General features: G+C 42.0%; 2 protein-coding genes across 3 annotated transcripts in view; both read left to right on the top strand.

Moving 5' to 3' along the window:
• The window catches only part of LOC125768362 (G protein-coupled receptor kinase 1), a 103228-nt gene extending 97363 nt beyond the window's left edge, over positions 1 to 5865 (top strand). For both annotated transcript variants that reach the window (XM_049435904.1, XM_049435905.1), the window contains one exon: positions 51 to 5865. In XM_049435904.1, coding sequence (XP_049291861.1) covers positions 51 to 293 — 243 coding nt within the window. In that variant the 3' untranslated portion in view covers positions 294 to 5865. The remainder of the gene's footprint in view (positions 1 to 50) is intronic.
• A 1658-nt stretch (positions 5866 to 7523) lies between these two features.
• LOC125768426 (NPC intracellular cholesterol transporter 2 homolog a) lies at positions 7524 to 9599 on the top strand. The gene is made up of 4 exons (XM_049436054.1): positions 7524 to 7904; positions 7987 to 8106; positions 8521 to 8696; positions 9124 to 9599. The coding sequence occupies exons 1-4, from the start codon at positions 7808 to 7810 to the stop codon at positions 9202 to 9204; spliced, it is 474 nt and encodes a 157-aa protein (XP_049292011.1). The 5' UTR covers positions 7524 to 7807; the 3' UTR covers positions 9205 to 9599.
• Positions 9600 to 19805: the final 10206 nt, after the last annotated feature.

Genomic DNA, 19805 nt, shown 5'->3' with positions numbered 1-19805 from the left:
TTAAGAATTTTTCCTTCTCTTTTGCTAATGGTTCTTTTCCTTTTTCGTAGGATGAAATCGGCTTGAAGGAATGGGCCTTATCGCTGCGGGCAGCACACAAAGAGAGCCAGGAGCTGCTTGGTTCGATGGCGAAAAAGGCGGGCAAAATTTACGGCACCGAAGGCCAACGCGGTGGCGGCCCGGATGGTAAGCAGCTGGGCGGTGGCGCCGGTATGGTGATTGCGAGCGGCGGTGCAACCGGTGGTGTGATCGCGGCCGGTGGCCAGAAGAACGCGAACGGTGGTTCCAACTAGCGGTTGCTGTTGCGATCTCGGTCCTGCTTCATAGAACCGAATCGTTTGAAGGAACCGCTGGTGAAGATGAAGTGCAAGGACACCTAAGCGCTGCGTGTCACCCGGTACTCATCATCGTGCGCTAAGTATTAACCACTTCATGACTCCGAGTTGCAAAAAAACGGGTTTTTTCTACTAGTGAAAATTAAAATTATGTCGCGCACGCGTGCACACACACACACGTGCCAAGAGTTTAGAGTATTACAAATTGCGACCACACTCATCAGCATAACTATCTCTGGTTTACGGGATGCGCACGGGACAAGAGTATGTAGCTGATGTGTGTATGTGTGCTTTTTCCCCGATGGTAAGTTGATACACGATAGAGTGTGTGTGTGCTTGGGCTTGAGCATGCAGATGTGCAACCTGTTTTTAAATAGAGTGCGTCTGCGTGCGTACATTCAATGTGACTGAACGTGGGCTGGAACGTTTCGTAACGCAGCGCTGCAGAGTGATATTTGAACGCCGGGTTCACATCCAAAGAATTCCAGGAAGTTACGAACAATATGTGCGCTCCATGACGGTGGTAATTAGGTTCGAAATTAACGAGAATATACGTCGGGGACAGTAACTGTAGCATCCCTCTCCAGGGATATAATTCGATCGTTTAGGGTGCAATGCGTGCACGTGTGTGTGTGTGCGCGCGCGGGCGACATTTTGCGAGACGCATTTATGTGCAAAGCAAATAATCAGTCCTAGGTGATATGTGGAGGAGGAGGAAAAAAAAACAAACAAACATACACAAAAGCGAAAACCGATAGAGAAAGATTCAACATACAACACACACACAAAAAAAACATAACGCTAGAATAATGAATGTGTCAATTTAGTATTGTATTATTACGACGTGATAAAGAAGAGTAGCACGTGACGGCACTGACTGCAAGACTAGGACGCGGAAGAGGAATCGGATGCAGGGCGTAAAGGGGATACTCACAAATACACACTTTCGTATGATTAGCCGTGTGGGGGGATGTAGGGATATGGTAGCATAACTTAACGCCATTAGTGCAACGTTTATACAGGTGTAACAGTTGTCATCTTATTGAGACTTTCGCATACTTACACCACCAACCATTGGAGCCGACCAAGGAGAGCAATCAATCGGACACTCTTCCATTACCAGCATAGTATGGCTCGTACAACAACAACAACAAAAAAACCCCAACAGAACATACGCGAATACGGTGCGTAAGAACTGCTGCTGGATGCCTATACTGTTCCTTTACTTTTTTATGTAACGCAAAAGAAAAGAAAAATAGTAGAATGTGGGAAAAGATAGTTGTTGTGTAAGGATAGAATTGATTTCGAATTTTGATCCGTTTTAGCAAGTAAACTAAAACACGCTTTGTTGTGTAGGGGTGCAAACATTGCGACTGGGATAATTTGTTGGTATCTTTCGTTACCGTTGCCATTAATCAAAGCACAATCAATGACAATAGATCGCAGCACTGCGCAACAACAAAAAATACACACATACACTTAGCACAACAGCACAATACAAAATATCCGTTAATAGTAAGACAAACTATTTCAGCTGGGCTATTAGGCGGGCTAAAGGGAAGTTCATAGATTTCACCACAATTATGCATAGCATCACAACGTTCGCTCGTTCTTCCTCTTCCGAGATGCCCACCCGAGACGAGAGCGAAGTATAAATTATTTAGAGAAGTATTATATAGACATTTAAAAAGGAAGAAACTACAAAACAATATAATAATAATTAAAAAAAAACGCGCACGAACAATCCTCAACATAGTGAGTAGCGGTGGGAAGAAGAGCGGATGCCGGGTGTGTTTGTGTGATGAGTATGGTGTGGGTAAATCCTCCGGATATGGATGAGGATTGCGATTTTGCTGGGTAAAACCTAGATGATACTTTACAATCAATTAGCTAGATTGGGATTGGGACCTCGCCCTGTCGCGCAAGGGAAGTCATTGTGTATGTAAAAAGCAACGTTCTCTGTTTGATAGCCGTCGGTGTACCTAGCAGCAGTAGGGACGAACAAAAATGTAACCCTTTTCAATCCACCAGTAATCACAACACGATGATCATACCCATGCATGTGGCAATAGTGTTTAATAAGGGGTATAATTTAGCGTTCTCGTGTAAACCGCCAGCTCTGCAATGTGTTTTTGGGATGACTGGCCACGAATCAACTGACCCGTGGCAATGTTAATCAATTACTGCTGGGGGAAATTACATTAGCTAACGTCTATTTGCGGTATGCGCAAGAAGCAAAAGATAGAGATGATTGCATGAGATAGAAATGCTAGCGGCACTGCGCCGAAAACAGAAACCGTATTCGAAAGGAAACCAAAAAAGCTAGGGCAAAACAAAATGAATGCAAAAAAAAATTACAAACAAACAAAAAGTATATAAACATAACGTATAAATTCAGCAGCTCACTGTTATGCAACACCAAGACTTTAGAGTAGATGATTTGATTTCGTTCTTTCATCCGTTTTAAAAAAACACGGTACATTACTTGTTACGGGTGGTCAAATTGTGCGACCGGAACCGAACAAACAGAACCACACCAAACACATACACACACCGAGATCAGTGCATGTTTAACGTTTATATCGCGATTCCCTGTTTAATTCTATCTACTGGAAGAAAAAAGAAAAACTCTCAGGGCCTTTTGCTACCACCAAGAATTTGCGCCAGGGAGACGAGTTCGTTTGGTTACTCTTCTGTGCTGGAGAGGTTTACCTGAGACATTCGCGGAGCAGTGTGGATCCAGATAGTGTATGGCTCTTCTATAAGGATCGAGCTGAAAGTCTATGATAACACCTGCAGCAATCACGACCTGCGCATTAGTGATGTATCGATAGGTGATTGCATCTTGGAAATCTTTCACTCATCTTGCGTCCAAAGTCGACGGGCATTCTCCAGTTTGAAGAATCTTCTGCAATTCGTCGGTTGAAGCTTGGATTATATTAAAGATGAGCCTGAGCGCATCGCGAAACAAAGTCCTTTCAATATGCGAAGTAACTGCTCAGAAGTATTTTTGATCATTTGTACGTGAAAGGATAACTAAGGACCCATTAAAAGGACGAGTTCTAAGAGTTATAAGTTAGACTCACTGTTGTATAATGAGCTATACACGTTAGGTGCGCCATGAAGGTTGGTCATGTCAATAGAATGACACCGAACAATCCAGTTCGTAAAGTCTTTTTCAGTCGTCCACTTTGATGGAGAACGTATGATAGATCTCTAATGACCAGGATACGAGACTGGCGCTCGAAGCGGATGCAGGGAGTTCTCCAGCAGGTGAAGAAGGGCTAAGTAACTAAGTAGTAAGGGTAACAGAGCGAACAACCATCACAAACAAAACTAAGGTTTAACCTAAAGCAAAACAAAACGCAGCAAAGTATTTTTTTTTGCAAACTTCATTTGTATTATGCTTTTCTTGTTTAACGATTTGAAGCTAATCGATTGAACTATCCACTATAAAAGTAAAAAACAAAAAAATCCAGTAGAAGTACATACATTTACAAAAAATACTGTGCACTTTGCATTTGGAAAATAGACGTTTTCACCAACGATCCGTAGCCGTGTTAAACGACCTAAAAGGAGGACCGGGGGCAAAAAACAACTAACAGTACAGACATTGCCAAGCAATAGTGCCGTGGAGTAGGGAGTGTGTTAGCTAGTGCTTAAAACCGGGGTCCTCACACAGTACTTTAATTAGTAGCGCTTAGTTTACGCTCATCTCCTGTTAGGGCGCCACTCGCACACAACGCATCGTCGTCGTGTGTCATCATCAATAATGGCCAAGGATCGAAACGAACTCTGCCGAACAAAAAAAAGGGGGCCTTTAGCAAAACAAAACAAAAAAATGGAGGGCAAAGTAAATAAGTGAGTAACGATGCAGATAAAATGGAAGTACTTGTTGTAAATAGTGTCCTCAAGCAACACCCCGCTCTAGACAGCAAAAAGAAAACTATCATATTCGATGTTTTTACTCTGTATGTGTTTGTGTGAGTGAGTGAGTGTGTCTGTATGTGTCGGGTTCGTGATCTTCTTCGCGTTGATCGTGATGAGCCTGATGATATTATTAGTTTCGAAACAAACGCGCCGCAACACAAACAATCTCTCGCGTTCATTGTGCCGCTTGCATTGATTTGAACCATTTTCTCTGTTGTTCAACATGGTACCGGTACAAAAAAAAACATACAAAACGGTTGGTTGCATAAAACGGATTCCGATAGCTCTAAATGGTATGGATATCGCCACCCTTATCGAAGGGTGTGGAACACAAAAAAGCCACGCCGGTAACGGTATGGTTCCAACAAAAGCCATAGTTATAGTGGGTGCCGCAGCAAACTGTGCCACTCCCTTAAGCCCGGTATGAAACATTAGACGTTCTAGGTGTATGGTAATTAGGAATAGTGTGGGCAAGAACGATGCCCCAGGCGCCAAATCCGTTTACGGAACCGTGGCGTACAGCTGTGTGTATAGAAGTAGTAGTAATTAGTAGCAGTTGTAGTAATAGTGGCGCAGCCGATAAAACAGCTCCATACATTTGCTGTCCCCACACTGGAACACGTGCAGTAGTATTTCAAAAATGAATGCACACCGAACAAACAGACGAGGGTGTGTGTGTGTGTGTCTGTACTGCGTGCCAGGATCGCGATTTTCATCGATCACAAAACAAACACTAACATAGATGCGCGCGCGGTACTACGTGATCGCTTCGTACAAAAAAAACAACCCATCAAGAGCGTATTTTCCCTCTTGATATTTAGCACAAATATTAATAATCAACATGAAGAAGAAATTTAAAAACACACACACACACAAGAAGCAGATTGTGAAAATAGTGATTGAAGTTAGTGCAAAATTAGTAGCGTAACATTAAAATGCATTAATGTGTCTGTATGTGTCTTTGCGATGAGCGTTAAACCGCCAATGGTAAGGGAGGAAGAGAGGAAGTGAAGGATGAGAATAAGGGGGTGGAGGGGGGGGTCAAAGGTCAGAGGAAAATGTAGTATTTTCTAGTACATAGAATGCTAAACGTTATCATTACGTGTTTGTGTGTGTGTGAGCGTGTGGTTGAAGATACAAATCCACCATTTTGTTCGACGGTGAAAGAGAGCAACGCAAACATTAGACGGACAGGCACACACAAACACATATAACGTGCATTATATACATATGAAAGATCATGTTGCATGTAATGCAATTGGTTGATATGATGTTGAAATTTTTAAAATAATTTACCTACAAGAAAACAACCAAAAACAAACAAAAGGATCTAATGATAAACGATAGGTATTGTTACATCCTTTGCCAAAAAGTGAAAGAATGGAAAATTTTACGATGCAAACAAATAACAAATGTCACAACTCACTGTGACTAATTGCAATTGCACGTTTAAGAACACGAAGATGAAAATAGAAAAAGGCTCCCCCCGGCCCAATACAAATCTTCCTCCTTCCAGTGGATTGTATGTGTTAATTTAACTGTGTAGCATTTATCGAAACACAATTACATGTTTGCATTATTGCAAAAAAAACAAACAAAAGTATCAAAAATATTATTAAACATCGCGTGCACACACACACAAACATTGTTCGAAGCGAGATACAGATATGAAACACACTGTTAACAATATATATTATGTGTATGGGTGTGTGAAAGTAGACTGTTTCCTAAAAGAAAGAGAATAGAAAACTACAGTTATAAAAAGAGAAGAGAAATTGATGGAAAACAAAACAAAAAGTAAAAAAAATGCACACAATTTAATATCAAGTTCAACAGCTTGACCATACTAGGGGATGGTTTGTGTGAGTGTGTGTGTGTGCGCGCGTGTTTGTCAGTCAAGTGGTAAAACACTGAAAAATTGTTACAATTGCCTGTTTAGGCCAGTGTCATTGTGTCTAAATTGCAAACGAGACCGAACAAGATGGCTAATGGGAAATTAAAAACAAAATCGATGAATTGTGTAAACGAAACATGATAAAAGAACTTATTGCAGTGGAAAACAAACAAACAAAATGGGTAAAAGTCTACGAAAAGTGATGTATGAAGAAATAAATGGGAAACGATTAATTATATCGTTAAACATACAAACAAAACAAACAAACAAAGAGAACATTTGTATATAACACCGGGTGTTACAAACATTGCAACGTGTTACAAAAATAATAAAAAAAACATGCAAGAAAACATAACATAAAGTGAAAATGAGTGTGAATGTAAGCAGAAACCATCGTATGGCAAGTTTCGAAAATGGAAAGAAAATACAAACTTTGAAACGAGCAGCTACTTGCTTTTTTTATTTCATTTTTATCGGTAAAAAGGGTTAATTCAGCTTGGCCTGTGGTTGAGCACGTCGCGAAGAAATGGCAGTAAATATTACCTTTTTTAAATGATGCTCTCTTGTTGTTTCGCGCGACAAAAACTGACCGCATGCTCAGAATTTTGTCGCTGAAAACGACCACTTTTATTTTTTAAAACACCAAGAGAGCATCCATCAAAACAGGTAACATTAACTGCTGTTGGATTCGCAAGCGACCGGTTCAAACCGAATGCGAAAACTAAAATTGATTTTCAACAGCAAGAGAGCATCCAATCGCGGAGGTAACAACTAGCTGATAGTGCTTCCGCTAGTCTCCACAGTTGTACAAGTGGCGCTAAAAGCATTTATATTAGGTGCTTCCGCACCTAATTAGCAAACTAATTAGCGCCACTTGTGCTACTGTGGAGACTAGTGGAAGCTTTATAGTACCAGCTAGATGTTACCTCCTCCATTGGATGCTCTCTTGGTGTTGAAATTCGTTTTTGGTTTTCGCTTTTGGTTTTTTCCGATTGCTTGCAAATCGAACAGCGGTTAATGTTACCTCTTTTAATGGATGCTTTCTTGGTGTTTTCGACAATCGTACCATTTTGGAAACCAGCGAAAGCTTGTGTTCTCTGAAAGATACAAAGAATTATTAATTAATTGTTAGTAATTATTTATATGTGTTACGTTTTGTTACGATAAGGGGGGTGAGGTTCAAAAATTTTTCAATTTTATAGTTACGTATTAGTTGAATCATCCCTCCCGGCTTTTGTCTTTTCGTTCTACCGTCGAACTATGGGTCATTCATGCGGACATATAAATAAATCAAATGAACGCAGAGTTCATCTGATTCATTCGCACGATGGTGTGCGTAATCGTGCGCAGTCTTTGCGGTCAAATGCAAACCACCTCGCGTGCGAACGTTCAGAAACGTGCTAGCGTTCCAAGTGAATGGACGTGTGAAGTGTGATCATCCTACAGAAGCAACCAGCTGTTTGTCAGACTTTGTTGTGTCTCCTAGCAGCAGTCTTCTGGTCTGCTTTGTTTGCACTGTTGATAACTAAACAAATCGTGCTTCACGGGCATATTAAGCACCCAACCAACCGAAGTAAAAAGCTTTGTGGTGATAGAACAGAGAAGAAGGGAAACAAAAGCATTCCTAAAACACACACACACACACATCATGAGCAGCAAATCGGCAGTGATAATTCTTCTAGCGGGAGCTATTTGTTTCACGTTGATGCCAACGTTGACCCGGGCAGCTGAGTTTGGTAACTGCGGTATGTGATTCCTTTAGTTGCTTTGCACAAACGTATAGTTAGTTTGGTAAAATTTTGCTTCATTTTGTTCTTGTTGTTGCAGCTAATGAAACGGCCATCGGACGATACAGTTTGGTTGAGGTGTCGAACTGTGCCGAAAGTGATGCATCCTGTGTTCTGAAGCGCAACTCGAATGCTACCATTTCCATCACCTTCACCAGTGGTAAGTATCGAACGGATGAATCATGCCGCGTATGGAACGAACAAAGTAACATTCTTTCTCCACAAAAGCGTACGATTGCCACGTGCGAGGCATTCCGAAGGTTTCGCCTCACAACAAGGAGTTACGGAAAACAAGAAACCCTAATAATGTTACCCTCCTTCAAGGTCACTGCTTTATGAAATGTCCTTGAATGGGAACATTGTTTTAAAGTGAGCGTAAAAGAAATTAAAACCATTCGGTTCACAAGTGGAATTGACATTGACATTAATTAACTAATTTATGCCATTACACACTCATTTCACCAGTCTAAGGTCATTGGTGCTAATTGTTCTTGTATTGAGAAGATGAGTCAAACAACCACAAGCCCGGTGCTTATCCGCCTAATCGTATTTTTAATCTCTTATCTAAACAAAGGCGAAGACTTGTCGCAGCTGAAAGCGGTCGTGCATGGAATCATTCTTGGCATGGAAGTGCCTTTCAAGCTACCCAATGATAATGGCTGCAAGGACAGTGGACTCGAATGTCCGCTTACGAAGGATACCAGCTATCGTTACAGCACTACACTGCCCGTTTTGAAGCAGTATCCAAAGGTAGGACTTTTTCTTTTCTTTTAGGCCCGGAACAAAGTATGCACAATGTTGATCTGGAATGATCAATTCGTTCTAGCCGTAATCCATATGTTTTAAGTGTGTTCATTTCGAGCGGAATTTAAAAACATCTGCCAACCAAAAAGGTTACGCCGCTTATCACTTCAGTTATGATTTTTTTTCCCCAAGTAAATACCACCGCCAACAAGCGGAACATGTTTCTTCTCTTTTTTTTTGTAACAAACGATCATCATGAATTCATCGAACCGTATCAAAACAAATAATCTCGTCTTTTCCCTCCCTATTCCACTTGCCAACACTGTGCTTTTTCATCTTTGTTTCATCTGTTGATACAATTGGCTTTTTTTGGTGCAGTAGCAATTCCGATTTCAAAAATGTATTCTTTCTTTTTCGTCTGTGTTTCGTTTAGGTTTCGGTTGAGGTGAAGTGGGAGCTTAAAGCAGGTGACAAGGATGTGCTTTGCGTGCTAATCCCTGCCAAAATACAGTAAACACAAGTAAGCAGTTCAACATTCTCAACCTCATACAGTACCTCCCGCGGTGTCCTCTTGGAGAAAAGAAGGTCAAACACGTGCCTTCCTCAAAAACGTCTATTGCTTTTTCCCAGCGCAAGATGCGACCATTTCCGGTAACGAAACAAATTGCAAACGAACAATACCCAAGCGATCCGGATGCATTGGGTAGTAGCGTCAACAGACCATCAGACAGAAAACGCCAAGCAGAAGATGAACTAAACAACTGTAAATGGTTCATATGCTTCCCGAAACGCAGACCACCAGAACAGTGACACACACACACATCCAACTGATGCTGGTGGTACTTCTTAATCTGTTAATTAGATTACAATTGAACGTGTAGTCAATCTAATAAAATTCATCCAACTTTACCCGTTTTAAAACCGTGCACACGCGGCCCAGTGTGATGTGCTTTATTCTTCCGCTTCTGACTGTGTTCGCTTTCGGTGATGCTCGGCTCTTACAGCTCAGTCAGTCAGTCCATCGGAGTCGGTGCGAGACATATATCTGCGGAAATGAAAATTTTTCAAATTCAATCCATTATTCTCGTCGCCGGCAGCCGGTGGGTGGTGGACGCTTGGGGTCACCGTTGATTGTTTGATTGCATTTAACCGAACAAGCAAAACGTGGACGGAGTAGAAGTGGGAGATTGCGTGTTAACACACGCGGTATTAGGTAAGCGACAAGAGATGATTCATCGTAATGATGGATCGTTTCTAAATCTATCGATAGATCACACCATCGTACGTATATTGAAACATAAGTCGGAAATGCTTAAACAAAACTTTAATTTGTATCAGTAATAATACATTTCAAGCTTGTTCTCCGTGCATTTTAATACAAAACTGAACTTACATTACATTAGGTTTTGTTTCCCGCAGGTTCATCAACCAAATGCACTTGGATGGGATTTTCGCGCCGTTCTCAAAATGTACTAAATATTAGAACATGCAACTGGTCTAAAAAATGGGTCTCGCAATTAGTGTTGGGTCAAGTAGCTCTTTTGCAAGAGCGGAGCGCACCGCTCTCGCTCTCTAAAGTGTGCGGTGCTCCACACGGAGGGCTGCACACAGGAGCGATTGTGCGATGCGCTCCCAGGAGCGAAGTTTCGCACCACAAGGAGCGTTGCACGCATTAGCGATTCCTGCGATACAGCTACCTCTTTGTTCCCGTGGGCTGTGCGGGAGCGCGCAAAATAAGATGAGCGGAGCGATTGAAATACCTCTTTCGCTCTTGACCCACTAGCTATAGCCTTGGGAAATTTTCAAATTTTTTGAATTTTTTTATTTATTTTTTGTTTTTTACTACTTTTTTCTTTTAAAGCATTATTTGAGTGAAAAGAAAGTTATTGCAACAAATTAGCATTAAAATATATCACATTTAAAATTTTTGCTGAATTGCACAAAATTGAGCAAAATTTTACATTTTCTCAAACAGGGTACGGAACTTGGTTCCTCGAATAACTTCTGACACAGCCATCTGAGGGCATGGCCGTCCAAGAAGGAAATGTAGCCATTGGTCCCATCTATCGACCACAGTTTAAAGATTGGCGATCCGTTGGATACCGACCGAGTTATAGGCAAAATTTGGTGCAAAAATGAGGAAAAATTTCCATTTTCACAAACAGGGTATGGAACATGGTTCCTCGAATAATTTCTGACACAGACATCTGAGGGCATGGCCGTCCAAGAAGGAAATGTAGCCATTGGTCCCATCTATCGACCACAGTTTAAAGATTGGCGATCCGTTGGATACCGACCGAGTTATAGGCAAAATTTGGTGCAAAAATGAGCGTTACGAAATTTTCAAATTGTTAGATTTTTTTAATTTTTTTCTAATTTTTTACTCTTTTTTTAATTTAAAACATTATTTGAGTGAAAAGAAACTCATTGCAACCAATTGGCATTAAAATAAATCAATTTAATTTTTTTTGTAAAATTTCTCAAAAAAATGGCAAGGGGTACCCCTTATGAAATTTTCGAGTTGAAAATTTTTTTAAATTTTTTTTCTTATTTTTTATTATTTTCTTCTTTTAAAGCATTATTTGAGTGAAAAGAAACATTGTCGCCGACAGGGTCACTCCGTTAGAAGCGCACGCCGCGTGTGAGACATAAGAGCTGCATCGGCAGTCTGGGTGCAGTGATTGATCGAGTTTCACGCCCAAGCCGGTGCCGCGGTTTTCGCGGCGTCAACAATTTGGGTGCTACGATCAATCGCAGCCCAAAATGCTGGTGCATCGTTGATCGCACGCACCACGAACCTTGCCACGGCTTTGCATCGTCGGCAATTTGAGTGCCGTGCAACGATAAAATAAGCCAGCAACAGGTGGTGCGCGTATGGTAAACATTATTGTTAAGTAAGCAAAATTTTAGTATTTAAGAACGTTAATTTTAACCAATAAAGGCAGTATGTCTAAAAGTACCCCGGTGTGGAGGCTTCAGATATTAGTGCTTGAGTCGGCGTGAACTGCGCCTGTCTCGAGAAGGTTTATCCGAAAACTCGCATAAACTACATGGTGGCTCCAGAGAGGATACTTCCTCGCGCCTGAAACTCTCCCGCGGTGGTACCTTAAGAAAGACAAACTCCCTCGGGACGCATCGACGACCAAGTTTCGCGCGCGTCAAACCGTGGTAACGGCCGTCATAGGCAACATAAAGCCGACGAGCCACGAAAGGCGGCTCTTGTGCGATTAGTGCAACACCGGTTACAAGTGAACAGTGAAGTTCGTCAAGTGCTATTGACGCTTAAAAGTCACATAGGCTCGTGACACGCGAGAAACTGTTCACTGAGAGGTGCCAGGAGCAAGAAGTGCCGAAAAAAAAAAAAAGTAAGTTGGGGTATCAACCTGCAGCGACCTCATAGTGAGAAGTGTGAGTCAGCGGTGAGCGGACGGCTCAACCCACGACGACCTCAAAAGTGCAAGACAGCGGTGAGCGGACGGCTCAATCAGTGACGATCTTGTGAAAAGTGCCAGGCAACCTTGAGCGGACGGCTCGACCCGCAACGTTCCAGAAGTGCGCAGTATTAACGACGGTGAGCGGACGGCTCACGGTGAGGTGCTTTGAAGCGGAGGACGCCAATCCTGAGCGGACGGCTCAACCCGCAGCGTTCCAGAAGTGAGCAGTGTTAACGACGGTGAGCGAACGGCTCACGGTGAGGTGCTTTGAAGCGGAGGACGCCAATCCTGAGCGGACGGCCAACCCGCAGCGTTCCAGAAGTGAGCAGTGTTTACGACGGTGAGCGGACGGCTCGCGGTGAGGTGCCTTGAAGCGGAGGACGCCAGCCAATTGAGCGGACGGCTCAATCTACTCCCTGTAACGACGCACCGTTTGGACCTCACAGAACAAGCTATCCAGAGTAAGTAAAATGGATTACAAATATAAGAAAAACCCAAACGGGCACTGTAAGCTGTGTGTCAAAGAAGATGAACAGGGAAAAATGGCAGAATGCAAGGAGTGTGACAGATGGTTCCACTCAGCATGTCTTAATTTAAAAACGGTTCCTAGCAAGTTCACATGTCCAAAATGTGAACAAATGAAGTTAGAAAAGGAACAAGCTAGGCAAACTATAATGCAAACTGAACGCCTATTATCAGAGAAGATAGCAGCAGAAGAAAAAGAGAAGAAAGAAAAAGCAAAATACGAAAAGGAAATTGAACGGCTAGAAGAAATCATTAGGGCAGAGGAAATCTTAAATCAATCAGGGACAAGCCAACACGACGTTCACGAGCTGACTAAGAATGTCGATAAATTGGTAGATGCGTGGAGCCTCGGCCCAAGCTGTCGCAAGAATGCGTTACTGGAACTCCCAGAGTTCTACGGAAGCAGTAAAACCTGGCCAAGATTCAAACTGCTTTTTAAAGAAACCTCGAAGACGGGAAAATTGACAAACTTGCACAATCTAAGCCGACTTCAAAAACACTTAAAGGGAGACGCCCTACGAGCAGTCAGCGGTCTATTGGTTAATCCAGAAAACGTCGACGCGATTCTCGACCGGTTGGATAAACTCTATGGCAGTCCAGCTAGCGTATATTCGGCGCTATTGAAGGACCTAATGGCAATTAAAGGAGCGTCCTTAGACAATCCCGTAACCATAATCGACTTTTCGAATGCATTAAGTAACATGGTTGAAAACATGGCAATGCTAGGCCATGAGGAATATCTAATGGACCAAAGGCTCCTCCAAGATTTGGTAGCGAAGTTATCACCGGAACTGAGAAATGAATGGCTAAAAGAAGCATTGAAATCCGAATCGAAGGAGGCAAAAACGCTTACTCAATTTTCCAAATGGTTGAAACCAACCGAAGAACTAGCGATCGCCCTCCTTGCTTCGGAAGGAAATCAAAGATCGAAACCGGTGAAACTGAACTACCATCAAGCAAGGCCACGCGGAGAAAACAAAAAGGCATGTGCCGTTTGCGGTAGTCATCATAAAACTGTCGAGTGTCGCAAACTTTTAAGTATGCCGAATCAGAAAAGATGGAAGGTGTTTAAGGACAAGAATATATGTAGCAATTGCTGCGCATCAAATCATTCAGCGTACGATTGCCGCTCTGCCCCACAGTGCACAATTGCCGGCTGTGGTAAAAGGCATAACACCGTCCTACATCGGCATGACTCTTTCGGACAAACACGTTTAAACTGTCACCAGAACGCAGCGGAATATCTATTCCAAATTATCCCTGTAACAGCGTACAACGGAGATAAATCAGTGAACACCTATGCGTTCATAGATCCTGGTTCTTCTTCCAGCTTAATGACCGAAGAGTTAAGATCTGAACTAGGAGTACAAGGACCTCGGAAACCACTAACACTTGCATGGACGAACGGAACCTTCCAAGTGGAAGATCAAAGTACCTCGGTCGGAATTCAAATCCGTGGACCAAACAAGAGGCTATTGGATATAAAAAACGTTCGAACAGTAAAGGAGTTAGATCTACCTAGGCAAAGTATCGACGCAAAAGAAATGAAGAAGAGATTCGCTTATCTTAAAGGGATCAGCATGAGCAGTTATTCTAACGCTCGTCCCACAATTTTATTAGGTCTACCTCACGCCTATTACACCCAAGCCTTAGGGCACCGAGCGGGGGAACCTGACGAACCCGTAGCACACAAAACCCGACTAGGATGGGTTCTATTTGGTAAAGACACAGCCGTTAGTGAAACGGATAATTATCATATCTTCACAATGGTAGAAAAAGTAAAGGAGGAAGAAAAAACTTTAAACGACCTAATGAAAGGTTTCTTTTCGACGGAAGAGTTCGGAGTGCGGGGAAACAATGAAATAATAACCTCAAAAGCTGACGCGAGGGCACTCGACACCATGAAAAAGACCTGCAAACGAATTGACCAGGGATACGAAATAGGACTACTTTGGAAATATGACAAGCCTACGCTTCCTAATAGCTACGCTCAAGCCCTTAGCCGTTTGAAAAGCCAAGAGAGAAAAATGGAAAATGATCCGAAGCTCAAAGAATGGTATTTCAATGAAATCTCCTCATACGTCGACAAAGGGTATGCACGAAAGGCCGACCCCAAAGAACTGCTCCAAACGACAGGCAACATAAACTATATCCCTCATTTTTCGGTGGTTAATTTAAACAAACAGAACCCGAAGCCAAGACTTGTGTTCGATGCAGCGGCGAAGAATGAAGGTATATCACTGAATTCGCAACTCTACTCCGGACCTGATAACACAACCCCTATATTCGGGGTGCTATCGCGCTTTAGAGAACATAAAATTGCATGCTCAGGTGACATAAAGGAGATGTTTCACCAGGTTAAGATCAGAAAAGAAGATCAATGCGCGCAGAGATTTCTTTTTCGAAAGTCTCCCTTGGAAGTCCCTCAGGTATATGTCATGCAAGTCATGACCTTCGGCGCCACATGTTCGCCAGCTTGCGCTCAATACGTAAAAAATAGTAACGCGCTACAATACTCTGCATCGAACCCACGAGCAGTGAAAGCCATCACGGAAAACCACTACGTCGACGACTATCTCGACAGTTTTCCAGACGTAGAATCGGCGGCGCAAACAATTGAAGAGGTTTGTGAAATCCACAACAAAGCCAATTTTTTTATACGGAATTTCATATCGAATTCTAAGGAGTTGGTAGCAAAAATTCCAAAGGACAGGGCTTCGGAACAAAAAACGTACGACCTTCATGATAAGACCCAAGATTTTGAAAAGGTCTTAGGGATGTACTGGGACACGAGGAACGATGTATTTCGTTACAAACTTAAAAACCTTAACGAACAACCATTAAGTAAACGAGAAATGTTAGCGTATATCATGAGGATTTACGACCCCCTTGGGTTATTAGCAAATATTATAATTCAAGGGAAAATCTTAATGCAGGACTTATGGAAAGCCGGCATTAATTGGGACGATTCAATCCCCGAACATCTACTTGTTGGGTGGAACGGATGGCTCGAAAGAATAAAGAAAGTCGAAGAAATTGTAATACCAAGATGCCTTTCGCAGGCATCATCGATTAAGATAAGGGAGATGCATGTTTTTGTCGATGCATCCGAAAAGGCTTTCAGTGCGGTAGCATATATGAGAACGATCCACGATCAAGGAGTGGATGTTAACATAATCGCTGCCAAAACGAGGGTTGCCCCGACTAAACCTTTGTCAATTCCGAGGCTTGAGTTACAAGCCGCCGTGCTCGGCGTCCGACTAGCCGAAATGATAAAGAAGGAAGTCAGAGTAAAGATAGACAATGAATATTTTTGGACAGACTCCAAAACAGTTCTGGCTTGGATAAACTCAGAAGCGAGAAATTACAAACAATTTGTCGCGCTACGAATTGGGGAAATTTTAAACGATACCAGAGCATCGCAATGGCAGTGGGTAGCTTCCAAAAGCAACCCCGCCGATGAAGCCACAAAGGTGATCCTAGAAAACTCAAAATGGTTAAAGGGGCCAGAATTTTTACAGGACGTGGTAATAAACATTACACAACCGAAACTATTCGTAACGTTCGAAGAAGTGCGCCCAGTCCATACCATAAAGACGATAACGAAGATCGACTGGAACGTTATCGCAGTTGAGTGGTGTTCAAATTGGCACAGGCTAAAAAGATCGTTAGCGATCGGCTTAAAATATATCGATTGGCTAAAGGCCAAAAATAACGGCACCGAATTTTCCAAGCGACCAAAACCAAGACAACTCCCCACCAACTTGGGGAAGGAAACGAAGCTTAGACCTAAAGCTAATGAAAGAGAAGGCAAGCGCACTAAATCAAAGTATATCAAAAAAACGTCCCAGAGTGACAATCAATCCCGTGACATGGCAATTGTCATAAAATTCGTACTTGTGGTGTGCTGTGCCGTATCCGCTCTTAAAATAGAGCCCGTTTTGGAGGCCGGGTTGTTCTTCGATCACGCGGGCACGTTACTTTTAGAAAGGGGCAAGTGGGATACACTATATTTTACTCGTATACGTCCTGAGAACGATACGAAATTAATATCTACAATCGAACTAGAGCTGAAGAACGCCGTGTTGGCAACCAATGAAACAGATATAAGGGTTTTAAACCTAAAGACGTCGCTAGATAATGAATGTAGATACGCAAGGAAACTAATCCAAGACAACATCAAGTTCAGAGAAAAAAGAAGTCGAGGAATATTCGGAATCTTAAAGGACTTTTTATTTGGAGGCAGTGATATCGACGAGCAGCTCGCTCTGTTTCGAACTTCAGAAGATCAGAAGCTGGCAGTTATTACAAATAAACTAGAAAGAGATAACGATAACCACAGCAAGGTTGAAAGTCACTTGAGCACAAGAATACATCGATTACAAGACGGAATAACCGCATTAAACAAAGCCGTAAATGAAAATAAAAAACTCCAAATGTCCAAATATATCGAAGAAACACTAATTCTAGCAAATGTAGTAATTCAGGGAATTATAACCAAGTATAAGGCACTAACCGACAACCCATTAACAAACGAAGATCAGAATGCCATGATTAAGGAGATTAAGACACAACTTCCGAACAACGAAGTTCTGAAAAACCCCTTTGTAAAGAACAAGGCTCTCATAAACGGAGAGATTATTCTTCACGTAGAATATACAATACTTAGCAATGAGCATTTCGAAATACTAAACGTCATTCCGATTCCATGCATGCAGAACTACTCAATACTGAACATCAAAAATGAACGGATAGCTATAAGCGACAAAGGTAACTACTTATACCCAGAAAGCTTTACGATCATAAATGACACGCACGCCTTATCGCACGATACGACGATTCGCAGGAACTTAGATTGTATTGTAGCGGCGATATTGCATAAGGAATCTAATATTACGTGCATGGTATCAAAATTAAATGTCCCGTTTACAAAATTTGTTACTCTGCGCTCGCCGAACAAAATTTTGTACTATACGACACAACCAAACAAAATTTATTTAAACTGCAATCGAACAATAACCAACCCTGCTCACAATATAGGGGTAATCACGCTATCTGAAACATGTAGCGTAGAAACAGATGAAGTAACCATCCAACCAGTGATAGCAAGGCAAAATATACTCCACAAAACATATTTTAAATCACTTAAACAAATGTCGTCGGTTTCGCCAATAAACGAAAAGAAGAGCGAAGATCCAATAATAGCGATAACAATAGGAATAGCCATAGGCATGATATCCGTTGCGATGATAATAGCATTCGGTATTGTAAAGTGGCATCCCCGAAATCAAAAGAAACCATTCCCCCTACCGTCAAATGATATAGAATTGTAACCCCTCTGAAAGGAATTACGGGGGTGGGGATGTCGCCGACAGGGTCACTCCGTTAGAAGCGCACGCCGCGTGTGAGACATAAGAGCTGCATCGGCAGTCTGGGTGCAGTGATTGATCGAGTTTCACGCCCAAGCCGGTGCCGCGGTTTTCGCGGCGTCAACAATTTGGGTGCTACGATCAATCGCAGCCCAAAATGCTGGTGCATCGTTGATCGCACGCACCACGAACCTTGCCACGGCTTTGCATCGTCGGCAATTTGAGTGCCGTGCAACGATAAAATAAGCCAGCAACAGGTGGTGCGCGTATGGTAAACATTATTGTTAAGTAAGCAAAATTTTAGTATTTAAGAACGTTAATTTTAACCAATAAAGGCAGTATGTCTAAAAGTACCCCGGTGTGGAGGCTTCAGTTATTAGTGCTTGAGTCGGCGTGAACTGCGCCTGTCTCGAGAAGGTTTATCCGAAAACTCGCATAAACTACAAACATATTGCAATAAATTCGCATTAAAATATATCACATTTAAAAATTTTGCTGAATTGCTCAAAAATGAGCAAAATTTTACATTTTCTCAAACAGGGTATGGAACTTGGTTCCTTGAATAACTTCTGGCACAGACATCTGAGGGCATGGCCGTCCAAGAAGGAAATGTAGCCATTGGTCCCATCTATCGACCACAGTTTAAAGATTGACGATCCGTTGGATACCGACCGAGTTATAGGCAAAACTTGGTGCAAAAATGAAGAAAATTTTACATTTTCTCAAACAGGGTATGGAACTTGCTTCCTCGAATAACTTCTGACACAGACATCTGAGGGCATGGCCGTCCATGAAGAAAATATAGCCATTGGCACCATCTATCGACCACAGTTTAAAGATTGGCGATCCGTTGGATACCGACCGAGTTATAGGCAAAATTTGGTGCAAAAATGAGGAAAATTTTACATTTTCTCAAACAGGGTATGGAACTTGGTTTCTCAAATAACTTCTGGCACAGACATCTGAGGGCATGGCCGTCCAAGAAGGAAATGTAGCCATTGGTGTCATCTATCGACCACAAGTTAAAGATTGGCGATTCGTTGGATACCGACCGAGTTATAGGCAAAACTTGGTGCAAAAATGAGGAATAATTTACATTTTCTCAAACAGGGTATGGAACTTGGTTCCTCGAATAACTTCTGTCACAGACATCTGAAGGAATGGCCGTCCAAGAAGAAAATGTAGCCATTGGTGCCATCTATCGACCACAGGTTAAATATTGACGATTCGTTGGATACCGACCGAGTTATAGGCAAAACTTGGTGCAAAAATGAAGAAAATTTTACATTTTCTCAAACAAGGTATGGAACTTGGTTTCTCGAATAACTTCTGGCACAGACATCTGAGGGCATGGCCGTCCAAGAAGGAAATGTAGCCATTGGTGTCATCTATCGACCACAAGTTAAAGATTGACGATCCGTTGGATACCGACCGAGTTATAGGCAAAACTTGGTGCAAAAAAAAAGAAAATTTTACATTTTCTCAAACAGGGTATGGAACTTGCTTCCTCGAATAACTTCTGACACAGACATCTGAGGGCATGGCCGTCCATGAAGAAAATATAGCCATTGGCACCATCTATCGACCACAGTTTAAAGATTGGCGATCCGTTGGATACCGACCGAGTTATAGGCAAAATTTGGTGCAAAAATGAGCGTTATGAAATTTTCAAATTTTTATTTTTTTTATTTTTTAATAATTTTTTGTATTTTTTTTGTTTAAAGCATTATTTTAGTGAAAAGAAACTTATTTCAACCAATTAGGATTAAAATAAATCAATTTAATTT

This window comes from Anopheles funestus, chromosome 3RL (genome assembly GCF_943734845.2).
Source record: "Anopheles funestus chromosome 3RL, idAnoFuneDA-416_04, whole genome shotgun sequence".
Lineage (NCBI taxonomy): Eukaryota > Metazoa > Arthropoda > Insecta > Diptera > Culicidae > Anopheles > Anopheles funestus.
The sequence above is the reverse complement of the archived record's forward strand: the minus strand, read 5'-3'. Positions and strand labels throughout refer to the sequence as shown.